Source organism: Salvelinus fontinalis, chromosome 10 (assembly GCF_029448725.1).
Source record: "Salvelinus fontinalis isolate EN_2023a chromosome 10, ASM2944872v1, whole genome shotgun sequence".
NCBI lineage: Eukaryota > Metazoa > Chordata > Actinopteri > Salmoniformes > Salmonidae > Salvelinus > Salvelinus fontinalis.
The window spans coordinates 24,776,188-24,793,661 of NC_074674.1; the positions used below are offsets into that span (position 1 = coordinate 24,776,188).

General features: G+C 42.1%; 1 protein-coding gene across 1 annotated transcript in view; it reads left to right on the plus strand.

The window, feature by feature from the left end:
- Nucleotides 1-1,473: 1,473 nt before the first annotated feature.
- LOC129863858 (neural proliferation differentiation and control protein 1-like) overlaps nucleotides 1,474-17,474 on the plus strand; it is a 38,030-nt gene continuing 22,029 nt past the window's right edge. The window contains exon 1 of the mRNA XM_055936197.1: nucleotides 1,474-1,847. Coding sequence (XP_055792172.1) covers nucleotides 1,748-1,847 — 100 coding nt within the window. The 5' untranslated portion in view covers nucleotides 1,474-1,747. The remainder of the gene's footprint in view (nucleotides 1,848-17,474) is intronic.

Sequence of the window (17,474 nt, forward strand, 5' to 3'; positions counted from 1 at the left end):
TACATTGATCAGCAGGGTGCGCCCTCTCACACGATCCAAGATGTCCTCCCAGACCCACTCATTCTCCCTGCCCAGTCTGGGTCACTCCACCTCAAAGAAGAAGCAGCCCATCAGATGTGAGCCTTCAATTTGACCAATGTCCAAACAGCTGAATTGTGAATTTTAAAGTGACTTCCTCTCCTTCATCTGCAATGATTTGAAAGCACAGTGTAGTTTCCCGATCCACTCTTTCACATCAGTGCAGGTGAAGAGAAGGCGATAAAGAAAATAAGCCACTTTAGTCTATTGAGAGATGCACACATTGTCTCCAGTCCGTCATGTTTTTCAGTTCTCAGTGGTCCTCTCGAGTGCCAACATGTTTTCAGCCCAGTCTGAGCGTTCCAGTCACTCCTAGAGGAACTCTGCTAAGAAGAGAGCACAGGAACAGCCAGACAGGACTCCACGTAATGAGGTAAACCACTACTCACACTCCATATCATAAGAGTACTCCGAGATAAAAGGGGTAACATCTTGGAGGTCATATGTAGCCATGGGAATGAGGTTATTTTGATTATGTTTCTCACACCCAATGAGCAATACCGCTACAGAAACTATGTGGGCCAGTTTTCCAGACACAGATTAAGACTATTTATCGACAGGAAACCTATATCAATGGAGAATTTCCATTGAGCTTGTTTGTTAGTCCAGGACTAGGTTTAGAGGCAATTTATACTTGATCTGAAATGTGGTCGGAGGTGCGATGTAGATGGTGTGACGCAATTTCGGAGTATGAATGCCCTGCCTTCTGCATAGGCCTTATCACTGTAAATACTGCACGGCCAACGCAGAAATCAGATTGACCATGCAGCACCTTTAAATCTGTGTTCGAGAAACCAGCCCTGTATGTACGGTATGGCTAGCTGCAATAAAGCTATCCCCTTTTGCTGCCAGCAGACGAGAGAAGGCCTGACAGTGGAACTCTAGATGTGGAGTGCTCTAACAATGACTCATATGATAACGAAGTCACCTTCCTCATCGATGCGAACACCAACATGCACTAAAGCTGTGCTCACTTTCTGGTACTTACACTGTCATAGCACGAAAATAGGCAAATGTTAACAATGTTATTTTCTCAGAAAAGTGTGATAGTGGAAACTAGCTGCTTAGACCTACATAAAAACGTTCTATGGCATTATAATCATGGACTTTTCATTGCGTTTCTTATCTTGCAAACAATATGATAACATTGCTGCCACCCCCTCTTGCTACAGTGATAACATCGGTGATGGTAGAACATGAGTTAAAGCCTACGTCCATTTGTGTGCGACTGATAGTGGTTAAACCAGAGACAATGTAATAAACCGTTTTTCGTCAAACATTGAAGGCAACAGCAGAATACACCTGGATTTCATCTACCTGCCTGCGCTCTGTCAATTTGGCAAAATCATCAAGCCTGTTTTCTAACCGCGTCATGACGCCGACACCAAGATTTTACGTAGCCTACCGCCGCAGTTCACCCGTGCCTCTCCATCTGATCTCTCCTCTCCGTTGCAGAATTCCCCGCCTCCCGTTGCTTCAATTTGCGCACCGCGACCTTTAGCAGTGCTACGGATTAATCAGCGGCTCATAGACTGTGAACCGGACTGTCCACAAGTGTAGGATTTATTAGTCACGGAAAACACTTCGCACTGAAAACGAGTAGGGTGAATGATGACCAACCCTATGTCCCGGTGTCTGGCTCACGGTTCCTAAAGAAGTCCTCTCAAGGATGCTGCCTTCGAAGCGAATCGAACGACAACCCCGGGCCTCGCTTCTGCCCGGGGTTCTCCTGTGTGTCATTCTCGCCACTGTCAGTGCAAGTATGCCAGGTAAGGATATCGATTTATTACAGCACAAGTGAAACTGTTTAAAAAATAAATAAATAAATACAAATATATCGTTTTTTTTCTGTCTCATATAAGTTATAAAATAATGCCTTATTATAATGATGTCTTCAGATTCTCAAAACAGCCTGCATTCAATGTAAAAACAACAGCAAACATAATATATACTATAACATTATTTGACCGATCATTTTGGGTTGAAAATTGTCTAAAGGGCACTGAAATAGATATGTTAAGTCAATTGTGTTTGTGTAACGCTCACTGTGCTTAGTGCGTGACTAGGAGTTGTGATCAACAAACTAAGAAAAGGGAATCATGAAAGGGCATTCTCAATATAGTGTATACCCTAGCAAATGGACGTTGTCTAGCCTATATTGCTTGACATGTGTTGTCATTCATATAACAATCTATAATTTAAGTAAATCATTATGTGCAGTCTTAGCCTATACTGCAGATTGTTATTGGGGGAAAAAACACTTCACATTGGGTAAATCTAATCAAACACTCGCCACTGGGTTATTTCCATGAACATTTCGAACATGTAGACTTCATTTAAATCACCCTTTTATAAGAGAGAGATGAGATTGAAAAGGATGAATTAGAGAATTAAAGATGCATTCTCGTATAATTTCAACCAGTAGTTTTGAAAGTGGTGCTCACGAGTCAAGTGGTCCCGTTTTTTGTGCGCTACCTCATCCGATTGTGTACCATGTCATACCCATTTCATGTGATATGTTACAAATGTAGCAATTTGTATATTATACAATTTTTGCAATTTGTGTGACATGTAAGATCCCAGAGTGCATCTAGAATAGTAGTGTCTGCGAGGCTATCCCCCTGCTACGTGACGATATCTGGTGCCAAAGATGAGAGGTACTGACTGACTATGAGAGATAATCTCTCCTGAGCTCTCAACACTAAGGCCCTATGAGAAACACAACTGCTAGATACTCTTATACACATAATCTCTTCATTTTACTGGACGGACACACACACACTCATTATCTCACTGACCACTCACACCACTCAATCAATCAAATGTATTTTATAAAGCCCATTTTACAACAGCAGTTGTCACAAAGTGCTATACAGATACCCAGTCTAAAAACCCAAAGAGCAAGCAATGCAGATGTAGAACCATAGTGGCTAGGAAAAACTCCCTAGAAAGACAGGAACCTATGAAGAAACCTAGAGAGGTACCAGGCTCCGAGGTTTGGCCAGTCCTCTTCTGGCTGTTCCATTTAGGCCAGATCGTTCTTCAAGACGTTTAAACATTCATAGATGACCATCAGGGTCAGATAATAACCACAGTGGTTATAGAGGGTGGAACACTATAACACATCAGGAGTTAATGTCAGTTGGTTTTTCATAGCCGAGCATTCAGAGGTTAAGAGAGAGAGAGAGAGAGATTCGGGAGCATTAAGGCGTCCGTAGGCTTCCCAGACGGAAGAGTTTGTGCATATATTATGACGACATTTTGTGACGTTTTTGTTCATTTCGGAGCCGACGCATGAGCCTTCGTCTGTGATTGGTCAACAGAAGGGATTCTTCAATAAAGTCTTTGTCGTCATTCCACGAGACACAACTCATTTTCATGCACCAAACATCTTAGTTAGATGTAAAATCGCGTGACTAAGATCTCTGCAAAAAAGGACAAATTAATGACATATTTCTTTATTTATCTTAGATTAATTCTGACTTTTGAGAAAGTGGGAGTGGCTAGGTTATTGCTACGGTGACTCGAGGAACAAACTAAATTAACTGCCAGGGTACAATATAATGAACATAACACACCCTCAACGTACAACACCGCAAATACCAAAATCTCTTCTTTTTTTTATGAGCAGTAGAAAAACACATGCGGAATCGGTGCGTTCAGGCCAGGGGAGAAGGACTTCCCCCTCTCATTGAGGATTTCAAATTCAAGGCTGACCAGGTTTCTGCAGGCAATGTTTTCAGAAAGCAGGAACCCCCATAGGCGGAGTATGGCGGCTCTTCATGGTCAATATTCAGGCATGGTCAATTAACACAGTCATGGTAGCAATACTTGCTTCTATTTCACCAGTATGTCTTGAACCGATTATTTCCAAAACACACACAGAATTTTTTATTTTTTTTATTTAACTAGGCAAGTCGGTTAAGAATAAATTCTTATTTGCAATGACGGCCTACACCGGCGAAACCTGGATGACGCTGGGCCAATTGTGCGCCGCCCTATGGGACTCCCAATCACGGCCGGTTGTGATACAGCCTGGATTCGAACCAGGGTGTCTGTAGTGACGCCTCTAACACTGAGATGCAGTGCCTTAGAGACTCAATGAGAGGGGGCAGCACTGAGCTAGCCTGCAACGTCACTTCCTAGAGTAGCTCACACTGCGCATAAAATGTTTCCAAAAACTCCTCCAAGAAGCAAGATTGTGATACACTTAAACAGCAGTTCTTGATCTTCAAATGTGCAACTGATACTTCACATAGGAAACAATGGGGTTACTTAACCTATGACTTCCATTCTTTTTACAAGCCAGTAACTCCGAACCTGTTATAGGGTCAGAGGCAGTGAAATCAAATGTTATTTGTCACATGCACCGAATACAACAGGTTGTGGACTTTACAGTGTAGCCCAGTGGAGAGTCAGGCAGAGACAGCAAGGGTGGTCACTCCAGTGCCTTGTCATTCAACTTCGCACCCCTGGACCTGACTACACTCAATCATAGGACCTACTGAAGAGATGAGCCTTCAGTAAGGATTAAAGGTTGAGACCGAGTCTGCGTCTCTCACATGGATCGGCAGACTCTTCCATATAAGAAGGATCTCTATAGGAGAAAGCCCTGCCTTCAGCTGTTTGCTTAGAAATTCTAGGAACAATGAGGAGGCCTGCGTCTTGTGACCGTAGCGTACGTGTAGGTATGTACGTCAGGACCATCCTCTCTCTGCCCCTTCTTTAACTTCCTCCTTCTATGCTGATTCTCCCTGTTGTCATCCGTGTTTTGTTTTTTATGGTCAGGTATGTCATTGCTGAGGCAGTGCCTTTGTGTGGCTCTCTGGCACTCTTGTCACTAATAGTATTCAGTGATCATTCTCCTGGGGGCTGGCTTGTGTTAGACGGAGAGATTACAGTTTAACTGTTATTGCAAGTCACAAATAACATGTGCACGCAAGTGCACATACACACAGTGGTGGGAAAGTACCCAATCGTCATACTTGAGTAAAAGTAAAGATACCGTCATAGAAAATGACTCAAGTGAAAGTCACTCAGTAAAATACTTCTTGAGTAGAAGTCTAAAAGTATTTGGTTTTAAAAATAAGTATCATAGTAAATTAAGTATCAAAAGTAAAAGTATAAATCATTTCAAATTGCTCATATTAGGCAAACTAGATTTTCTTGTATTTTGTTTATTAAGGATAGACAGGGGCGCAGTCTAACACTGACATAATTTACAAATTAATAATTTGTGTTTAGTGAGTCCGCCAGATCAGAGGCAGTAGGGATGACCAGGATGTTCTCTTGATAAGTGTGTGAATTTAACAATTTTCCTGTCCTGTTAAGCATTCAAATGTAATGAGTACTTTTGGGTGTCAAATGTATGGAGTAAAAAGTACACTATTTATTTAGTAACTATTTTCTTAACTCTATTGAACTGCATTGTTGGTTAAGGACTTGTGAGTAAGCATTTCACTGTAAGGGCTACACCTGTTGTATTTGGCGCATGTGACAAATAACATTTGATTTGATTTACATTCGGTAACAGAATTACATCATGTGTTCCTGATATGTACAGTGCATTTGGAATGTATTCAGACCCCTTTACTTTTTTGTTACGTTAGATTTATTTGAAAATTAATTATATAACAATTTTCCTCATTAATCTACACACAATACCCAATAATGACAAAGCGAAAACATGTTTTTAGATTTGTTTTCAAATTTATAAAACATTAAAAACAGATACCTAATTTACATTAGTATTCAGACCCTTTGCTATGAGACTCGAAATTGAGCTCAGGTGCATCCTATTTCCATTGATCATCCTTGATGTTTCTACAACTTGATTGGACTCCACATGTGGTAAATTCAATTGATTGGACATGATTTGTAAAGGCACAGACCTGTCTATATAAGGTCCCACAGTTGACAGTGCATATCAGAGCAAAAACCATGCCATGAGGTCGAAATAATTGGCCGTAGAGCTCCGAGACAGGATTGTGTCAAGGAAGGGTACCAAAAACAATTGCAGCACTGAAGGTCCCCAAGAACACAGTGGCCTCCATCATTCTTAAATAGAAGAAGTTTGGAACTCCCAAGACTCCTCCTAGAGCTGGCCACTTGGCCAAACTGAAAAATCGTGGGAAAGGCCTTGGTCAGGGAGGTGACCAAGAACCCGATGGTCTCTCTGTCAGAGCTCCAGAGTTCCTCTGGTGGAGTGCTGCAGAGATGGTTGTCCTTCTGGAAGGTTCTCCAAACTCCACAATCAGGCCTTTATGGTAAAGTTGCCAGATGGAAGCTACTCCTCAGTAAAAGGCACATGACAGCCCGCTTGGAGTTTTCCAAAAGGCACCTAAAGGACTCTGACCATGAGAAACAAGATTCTCTGGTCTGATGAAACCAAGTTTGAACTCTTTGGCCTGAATGCCAAGCGTCACTTCTGGTGGAAACCTACCACCATCCCTACAATGAAACATGGTGGTGGGAGCATCATGTTGAAAATAGCTGTGCAGCAACGCTCCCCATCCAACCTGACAGAGCTTGAGAGGATCTGCAGAGAAAAATGGGAGAAACACCCCAAATACATGTGTGCCAAGCTTGTAGCGTCATACCCTAGAAGACCCGAGGCTGTAATCGCTGCCAAAGGTGCTTCAACAAAGTACTGAGTAAAGGGTCTGAATACTTATGTAAATGTATTTTTTTGTATACATTTGCAATAAATTCTAAAAACCTGTATTTGCTTTGTCATTATGGGATATTGTGTGTAGATTGATGAGATTTTTTTTTTTATCCATTTAAATTTAAAAAAAAGTCTAACGTAACAAAATGTGGAAAAAGTCAAGGAGTCTGAATACTTTCCAAATGCACTGTACTATACATAAATGCACAATAATGGGTATGAATATCATTCTTTTCACGGTGATGTATCCTGAATAGGTACACAAATATAGAAATTTGCAATATCCTTCTTTCGCATATTTGTCTCGTATTCTACACACTGGCTATTATTCTAATGAGATCCACCTCCAAACAAGACCACATTTGGTTGGTCCGGAGCAGACCGAATCTGAACCAAATCATAGACGTCTATGTTTCACAAGTTTGGACATTACAGCACAGTAAAGTACAGTAGAGTACAGCACAGTAGAGTAGAATGGAGTTCCATAGAGTACTGTACTCTAGTGTACTCTACTGTACTGAACTCTACTGTACAGTTCTGCACTGTACTGTACTTTTCTTTACTCTACTGTATTGTTCTGTTCTTTAGTGTGCTGTCCAAACTTGTGAAACATCGACGTCTATGATTGGTTCAGATTTGGTTTGGCCAGAGTGGACTGAACAAATTTCAACTACTTTTCAACCTCAATGGACGTTCGGTGTTGGTCGGTACTCAGTTGGTGCTTGTTACAGTAAATGGAAAAAGAGTAGGTGGTAGGTGTCATGGTAGGTATCAGTAAGACCCGGGAAGGTTACAATAACTGGAGAGAGAGAGGCTCTAACCACTTCTGGGAAAATTGGAAAACACTAAACAAACAACAACACAAAGAATTATCTATCCAAAATGGAGATGTATGGGTTAACCACTTCTCCAGTCTTTTTGGCTCTATAACAAAGAACAAACAGCAAAAATATATACATGATCAAATATAAATCAACTATTAAAGACTACCAGAACCCATTTGATTCTCCAATTACCTTGAATGAACTACAGGATAAAATAAAAACCCTCCAACCCAAAAAGGCATGTGGTGTTGATGGGATCCTCAATTAAATGATAAAATACACAGACAACAAATTCCAATTGGCTATACTAAAACTCTTTAACATCATCCTTAGCTCTGGCATCTTCCCCAATATTTGGAACCAAGGACTGATCATCCCAATCCACAAAGTGGAGACATATTTGACCCCAATAACTACCGTGGGATATGCGTTAACAGCAACCTTGGGAAAATCCTCTGCATTATCATTAACAGCAGACTTGTACATTTCCTCAGTGAAAACAATGTACTGAGCAAATGTCCAATTGGCTTTTTACCAATTTATCATACGACAGACCACATATTCACCCTGCACATCCTAATTGACAAACAAACAAACAAACCGAAACAAAGGCAAAGTCTTCTCATGCTTTGTTGATTTCAAAAAAGCCTTTGACTGAATTTGCCATGAGGGTCTGCTATACAAATTGATGGAAAGTGGTGTTGGGGGAAAAACATACAACATTATAAAATCCATGTACACAAACAAGTGTGCGGTTAAAATAGGCAAAAAACACACATTTCTTCCCACAGGGCTGTAGGGTGAGACAGGGATGCAGCTTAAGCCCCACCCTCTTCAACATATATATCAACGAATTGGCACGGGCACTAGAACAGTCTTCAGCACCTGGCCTCATCCTACTAGAATCTGATGTCAAATATCTACTGTTTGCTGATGATCTGATGCTTCTGCCACCAACCAAGGAGGGCCTACAGCAGCACCTATATCTTCTGCACAGATTCTGCCAGACCTGGGCCCTGACAGTAAATCTTAGTAAGACCAAAATAATGGTGTTCCAAAAAAGGTCCAGTCACCAGGAACACAAATACAAATTCCATCTAGACACTGTTGCCCTTGAGCACACAAAAAAACTATACATTCCTTGGCCTAAAAATCAGTGCCACATGAATCTTCCACAAAGCTGTGAACGATCTGAGAGACAAGGCAAGAAGGGCCTTCTACACTATCAAAAGGAACATAAAATTCGACATACCAATTAGGATCTGGCTAAAAATAATTGAATCAGTTATAGAACCAATTGCCCTTTTATGGTTGTGAGGTCTGGGGTCCGCTCACCAACCAAGAATTCACAAAATGGGACAAACACCAAATTGAGACTCTGCATGCAGAATTCTGAAAAAATATCCCCCATGTGCATCGTAAAACACCAAAATAATGCATGCAGAGCAGAATTAGGCCGATACCCGCAAATTATCAAAATACAGAAAAGAACTGTTAAATTATACAACCACCTAAAAGGAAGCGATTCCCAAACCTTCCTTAACATAGAGAGATGAACCTGGAGATGAGTCCCCTAAGCAAGCTGGTCCTGGGGCTCTGTTCACAAACAGACCTCACAGAGCCCCGCTTTTTCAGATCTGCCCACAAATTTTCTATAGGTTTGAGGTCAGGGATTTGTGATGGCCAATACCTTGACTTTGTTGTCCATAAGCCATTTTGCCACAACTTCGGAAGTATGCTTGGGGTCATTGTCCATTTGGAAGACACATTTGCGACCAAGCTTTAACTTCCTGACTGATGTCTTGAGATGTTGCTTCAATATATCCACATACTTTTCTTTCCTCATGATGCCATCTATTTTGTGAAGTGCACCAGTCTCTCCTGCAGCAAAGCATCCCCACAACGTGATGCTGCCACTCCTGTGCTTCACGGTTGGGATGGTGTTCTTCGGCTTGCAAGCCTCCCCCTTTTTCCTCCAAATATAACGATGGTCATTATGGTCAAACAGTTCTATTTTTGTTTCATCAGACTAGAGGACATTTCTCCAAAAAGTACAATATTTGTCCCCATGTGCAGTTACAAACCATAGTCTGGCTTTTTTAATGGCGGTTTTGGAGCAGTGACTTCTTCCTTGCTGAGCGGCCTTTCAGGTTATGTCGAGATAGGGCTCGTTTTACTGTGGATATAGATACTTTGTACCGGTTACCTCCAGCATCTTCACAAGGTCCTTTGCTGATGTTCTGGGATTGATTTGCACTTTTCGCACCAAAGTACGTTCATCTCTAGGAGAAAGAACACGTCTCCTTCCTGAGCGGTATGACGGTTGTGTGGTCCCATGGTGTTTATACTTGCGTACTATTGTTTGTACAGATGAACGTGGTACCTTCAGGCGTTTGATGAACCATACTTGTGGAGGTCTCCAATTTTTTTTCTGCAGTGTTAGCTGATTTATTTTGATTTTCCCATGATGTCAAGCAAAGAGGGATTGAGTTTGAAGGTAGGCCTTGAAATACATCCACAGGTACACCTCCAATTGACTCAAATTATGTCAATTAGCCTCTCAAAAGCTTCTAAAGCCATGACATCATTTTCTGGAATTTTCCAAGCTGTTTAAAGGCACAGTCAACGTGGTGTATGTAAACTTCTGACCCACTGGAATTGTGGTACAGTGAATTACAAGTGAAATAATTTGTAAACAATTGGTGGAAAAATTACTTGTGTCAAGCGCAAATTAGATGTCCTAACCGACTTGCCAAAACTATAGTTTGTTAACAAGACGTGTGGAGTGGTTGAAAAACGAGTTTTAATGACTCCAACCTAAGTGTATGTAAACTTACGACTTCATTTGTAATGTCTTTAATATTCTGGAACTTCTGTGAGTGTAATGTTTACTGTTTGTTTTTATTGTTTGTTTCACTTTTGTATATTATCTACTTCACTTGCTTTGGCAATGTTAACATATGTTTCCCATACCTATAAAGCCCATAGAGAGAGAGAGAGGTTCTCCAGACTGTTTTCATAGTCTTATTTTGGCCACCAGATGACAGAAGGAGAAATAAAACAGTTATGAGCTGAACATAACAGTATGCCAATGGAAGGGAGGACAGTAGGGGCACCCACTGGGGAGCCAGACCCAGCCAATCAGAATGAGTTTTTCCCCACAAAAGGGCTTTATTACAGACATAAATACTCCTCAGTTTCATCAGCTGTCCGGGTGACTGGTCTCAGATTATCCTGCAGGTGTAGTAGCCGGATGTGGAGGTCCTGGGCTGGCGTGGTAACACGTGGTCTGCGGTTGTGAGGCCGGTTGGACCTTCCGCCAAATTCTCTCAAATGATGGCTTATGGTAGAAAAATTAGCATTCAATTCTCTGGCAAAAGCTCTGGTGGACATTCCTGCAGTCAGCATGTCAATTGCACACTCCCTCAAAACATGAGACATCTGTGGCATTGTATTGTGTGGCAAAACTGCACATTTTAGAGTGGCCTTTTATTGTCCCCAGCACAAGGTGCATCCATCTAATGATAATGCTGTTTATTAATCAGCTTCTTGATATGCCACACCTGTCAAGTGGATGGATTATCTTGGAAAAGTAGAAATGCTCACTAACAGGGATGTAAACAAATTTGTGCACACAATTTGAGCGAAATAAGCTTTTCTTTTGCATATGGAACATTTCTGAGATTTTCTTTCAGATCATAAAACATGAGACCAAGAATTTACATGTGTCTCACTGGGCCATGAGTCCGGCAGACCTGCTCTCACTTGGGGCAGAAGACAGGCCACTGGTACTTTTCAGCCTCTTTTTACATAACAATGGATAACTGTGAACTTTAACACCTTTTCAGAAAGCAACTGTTTTGATTATGCAGAGGTTGTTGATTATGCTCTTCACAAGTCCTCACTGTCAGCCCTAGCTATGGAAAAACAAGGGTGTTTACACTAGTCTAACACTGGTGTTATAGTCGAAAAGCGGCATAAGTGCCGAATGCTGTTACTAACTGCTCTGAGATCAGTTGGGCTCAGGAGGGGTCAGAAGAGTGTGATTCAGTAATAAAGCTGGATTGAGGAACCTGGCAGTAAAATGACATAAATCCTGGTCTTGAACCCACATGGCAGCAGGCACTAAGCCTATAAAGACCTCCGAGAGCGGGTTAGAACTATTCTGCAGCTACGGGTGCGTTAATATGATGTAATGTTTCATTTATAAGCTAGAACTCATTCTTCATTATTACCCTGGCCAAATGTGAGCTAAAAACGTCCTACTTTTTCCGAGATTAGCTATAATATAAGGAAATGTACTACACGTCCATAGATGCAGAGAAAAAGAAAATGAGGAAGACGGGTTGCTCTCAGAAAGATTCCTTTGAAATAAATGTTGCACTTTTGAAATCTCTTATGTAACAACCAGAAAGGAGGTATTATCGATCTGATTTTCTTGGTTCCTTTTCCTTATTGCATTCCTCCTGAACAAATGTTGTTTGGTCTGTCTATGGGGCAAGGAGGAAGAAAGGAAGATTTTTTTACACAACACAGGGGCTTGTTGCCGTGGCAACTCTGAAGCCTCACAGCAGACCAGGCAAGCAAGTTTCTCCCGGCCAGCCCAGGGGAAATCATTACACAGACTCTCAGTGAAATTGTAGCTGGCAATGTGATTCCTACGATTGATCCAGAGATATTTAACCAGACTTAACCCATTGCATCTTGAATCAATGCTGTCTATATTGTGCGAAAGAGTTTCCTACTGTCCTCTGAGAGAGAGATGTGAATAAAGAGAGAGAATGAAAAGACAGTGAAGGCTAGCTGTATTTGTGGTAGTCACTGCTGTCATGGTGCAGATGAACAGGCTGTGTCTGTGTGTTCCATTTTCTGTCATTTGTTCTGGTTCGCACCCTAGCTAATAACCAGGTCATTAGCCTAATGGACATTGGGAATAACTGGCCGTGTCAGACATTATGGAAATGGATTTCTGTTTGTGTGTGTGAAAAGAGAGAGAGAGAGGGGAGGAAAGACATGTACAGTATGAAGTTATCAGTGATGCACAGCAGAGAAAGAGTCTGACCCGGCTTCAGCGGTTACTGTGGAACTGTGAAGTCATGTCAGTCAAATCCACTATTCAGGAACAAATTCTTTCACTTGTCTGAATTCACTTCCTTGACATTTTTTGCCTTGTCACCCCCACACAGTGAGTGACTGTAATTATGTCTGTCTTATACTGAACAAAAATATAAATGCAACATTTGGTCCCATGTTTCATGAGCTTCAATAAAAGATCCCAGATGTTTTTTTACATCCCTGTTAGTGAGCATTTCTACATTACCAAGACAATCTATCCACCTGACAGGTGTGGTATATCAAGAAAATGATCAAACACCAGTATCATTACACAGATGCACCTTGTGCCGGGGACAATATAAGGCCACTCTAAAATGTGCAGTTTTGTCACACAACACAATGCCACAGATGTCTTAAGTTTTGAGGGAATGTGCAATTAGCATGTTGGCTGCAGGAATGTCCAACAGAGCTATTGCCAGAGAATTTGTTTATTTCTCTACCATAAGCCACCTTCAACGTTGTTTTAGAGAATTTGGCAGTACGTCCTACCAGCTTCTCAACCGCAGGCCTCGTGTAATCACGCCAGCCCAGGACCTCCACATCCAGCTTCATTACCTGCGGGATCGTCTGAGACCAGTCACCAGGACAGCTGAAACTGTGGGTTTGTACAACTGAAGAATTTCTGCTCAAACAGTCAGAAACTAATCTGCGTACTCATCGTCACTAGCACGCTGGAGAAGTGTCCCCTTCATGGATGAATCCGGGTTTCAACTGTACCAGGCAGACAGCAAGTAAGGCTTCGTATGGGCAATCGGTTTTCTGATTTCAATGTTGTGAACAGTGTCCCATTGTGGCGGTGGGATTATGGTATGGGCAGGCATAAGCTACGGACAACAAAGACAATTTAATTTTATCGATGGCAATTTGAATGCACAGAGATACCATGACAAGTCCTGAGGCCCATTGTCGTGCCATTCGTCTCCCGCCATCACCTTATGTTTCAGCATGATAATGCACGGCCCCATGACGCAAGGATCTGTACACAATTCCTCAAAGCTGAAAATGTCCCAGTTCTTTGGCCTGCATACTCACCAGACATGTCACTCATTGAGCATGTTTGGGGTGCTCTGGATCGACGTGTATGACAGCATGTTCTAGTTCCTGACAATATCCAGCAACTTCGCACAGCCGGGCCTCCCGAGTGGCACAGTGGTCTAAGGCACTGCATTGCTAGCTGTGCGACTAGATATTCTGGATTCGAGTCCAGTATTTGTAGCAGCCGGCCACAACTGGGAGACACATGGGGTGGCGCACAATTTGGCCCAGCGTCGTCCGGGTTAGGGGAGGGTTTGGCCGGCAGGGATGTCCTTGTCCCATCGCGCACTAGAGACTCCTGTGGCGTGCCGGGCACAGTGCACACTGACACAGTCGCCAGATGCACAGTGTTTCCTCCGACACATTGGTGCAGCTGGCTTCTGGTGTAAGTGGGCATTGTGTCAAGAAGTAGTGCGGCTTGGTTGGGTTGTGTTTCGGAGGACCCACGACTCTCTACCTTTTGTCTCTCCTAAGTCCATACGGGAGTTGCAGCGATGAGACAAGACTGTAACTACCAATTGGATACCATGAAATTGGGGAAAAACAGGGTAAAAAAAACAACAACTTTGTACAGGCTTTGAAGAGGAGAGCAACAATATACACAGGCCACAATCAACAGCCTAATCAACTCTATGCGAAGGAGATGTGTCATGCTGCATGAGGCAAATGGTGGTCACACGAGATACAGACTGGTTTTCTCATCCACGCCCCTACTTTAAAAAAGGTATACATATCTGTGTTCCCAGTCATGTGAAATTCATAGATTAGGGCCTAATTAATTTATTTCCTTATATGAACTGTAACTTAGTAAAATCTTTGAAATTGTTGCATGTTGCGTTTATATTTTTGTTCGGTGTAGTTGTGAGGTTTTGTGTGTGACTGTGAGTGCATCTGCTTCCACTCTAAAGGTGCAGTGTGAGCCTCAAGGGCCTCTTCAACACTTTTGAAGGACTTAACAAGAAAGCGCTATTGCGACGGAGTCTCTTGTCAGGCTTTTTTCACTGAAGATAAATCAAATCAAATTTTCTGTCACATGCTTCGTAAACAACAGGTGCAGACTTGCTCCACAACAGCCCTTCCATTTCCTGAAGTCCACTATCAGCTCCTTTGTCTTGCTGACATTGAGGGAGAGGTTGATGTGCCCTATATAGCCTCCCTATAGGCTTTCTCATCGTCATCGGTGATCAGGCCTACCACCGCCGTGTCGTCTGCAAAACTTAATGATGGTGTTGGAGTCGTGTGCGTCCACGCAGTCGTGGGTGAACAGGGAGTACAGGAAGGGACTAAGCACGCACCTCTGAGGGGCCCCCGTGTTGAGGGTCAGCGTGGCAGATGTATTATTGACTACCCTCACCACCTGGAGGCGGCCTGTCAGGAAGTCCAGGATCTAGTAGCAGAGGAAGGTGTTCAGTCCCCGGGTCTTTAGCTTAGTGATGAGCTTGGAGGGTGCAATGGTGTTGAACGCTGATAAGGTATTTGTTCACCTATATCAGGGTCATGGTTAAATCACCAGACTGAACCTGTATCCTGAGAATAGGAACAGCTTGGTTTGATAGGGACTTTTTCACACTCGTTTCAAATTGCAAGCCACTCCCTTTATGGTTGCACTATACTTTTAACCCTGTGTGCCCTGATGCCGTTTGATACCCATCCCACGATACATGCTTCCATTAATATGATGAGTGTAGACGGCCAGCTCTAACTAATACAGTTAGGCCTATTTTGTTTTATTTGCAATCACAAGGTATGAATGGGATAAGGGTGCTTCAAGCTTTTAATGCTGATTGGCTGACAGCCGTGGTATATCAGACCGTATACCATGGGTATGGCAAAACATTTATTTGTATTGCTTTAATTACGTTGGTAACCAGTTTATAATAGCAATAAGGCACCTCGTGGGTTTTTGGTATATGGCCAATATACTACGGCTAAGGGCTGTGTCCAAGCATTCCGCGTTGCGTCGTACATAAGAGAACAGCCCTTAGCCATGGTATATTGGCCATATACCACACCTCCTCCGGCCTTATTGCTTAAATGAATAATACTCTTTGTGAGTGCTGTCTGTTTGGTGTAGTTGGATAACTCATGGGCTTCACACCTATTACGTATGTTCCTGTTTTGAGATGGGAATTTTTAATTGGGCTGCAAAAATGCGCCGTCCTTGCTGGGTAAAATATTAACAGTGAGACTTCCTATACAGACGTGTGCATGTGCGTCCATTAGATTATCTGAGACAGACATAGTCGTATCCACTGCGAAGGTCTCTTCAGTCTATGCTGATGCTGTTATCTGCAGCCACTTGACTTGGGAGCATTTCCATACAGGATATACCCCAGTGCTCAGAATTTTCTGTTTCCATCGAAACGGGCGGACAAGTACAGTTACAGTTAGGGTCTATCCGAAATGGGACCCGGTTTCCTGTATAGTGCACTACTTTCTTTTGATCAGGGCCCATAGAATCCTGGACTATATACAGTGCCTTGCAAAAGTATTTCTTCACATTTTATTGTGTTACAAAGTGGGATTAAAATTGATTTCATTGACATTTTTTTGTCAACCATCTACACAAAATACTCTGTCAATGTGGAAGAAAAATCATATATATTTTTAAGGATGAATAAAAAAATCATAACAGACCTTTCGTTTAGGCAAGCCTAAATTATTCAGCAGTAACATTTTGCTTAACAGATCACAAAATAAGATACATGGCCTCACTCTGTGTGAAATAATAAGGCTTGACATGATTTTTGAATGACTAACCCTTTCTCTGTCCCCAATACATAAAACATCTGTAAGGTCCCTCAGTCAAAAGCCTCATAAAGAAGGGCAGTGATTGGTAGATGGGTAACAATAACAAATCAGACATTGAGTATCTCTTTAAGCCTGGTCAAGTTAATAATTATGCTGTGGATTATGTATTAAACCACCCAGACACATCAAAGATAGTAATCCTCCTGAACTGAGCTGCAGGACAGGAAGGAAACTGCTCAGGGATGTGACCATGAGGCCATTGGTGATTTTATAACAGCTACAGAGTTGAATGGCTGAGATAGAACTGAGGATGGATCAACAACATTGTAGTGACTCACAATAATGACCTAAATTAAAGAATAAAATGTTTCCAAAACATCCATCTTGTATTCAACAAGGTACTAAAGTAATACTGCAAAAAAACACAACGAAGGAATACACTTTTTGGTCTAAATGTAAAGCCTTATGTTTGGTGCAAATCCAACGACACAACACTGAGTAACTGCCTTCTTATTTTCAAGCATGGTGGTGGCTGCATCATGGTGTGGGTATGCTTGACATTGGCAAAGACTGGGGAGTTTTTCATTGAGCTAAGCACAGGCAAAATCCTACAGGAAAACCTGCTTCAGTCTGCTTTACACCAGACATTGGAAGAAGCGTTCACCTTTCAGCAGGACAATAACCTAAAACACAAGGCCAAATCTACACTGGAGTTGCTTACCAAGAAGACAGTGACGGTTTCTGAGTGGCCAAGTTACAGTTTTGACAACAATCTGCTTGAAAATCTATGGCAGGTTTCGAAAATTGCTGTTCAGCCATGATCCCCAACATCTTGACAGAGCTTGAAGACTTTTTTAAAGAACAATGGGCAAATGTTGCACAATCCAGGGGTGCAAAGCTCTTAGAGACTTACCCAGAAAGACTCACAGCTGTAATCACTGCCAAAGGTGATTCTAACATGTATTGACTCAGGAAGCTGAAAACTCATGCAAGACTATATTTTA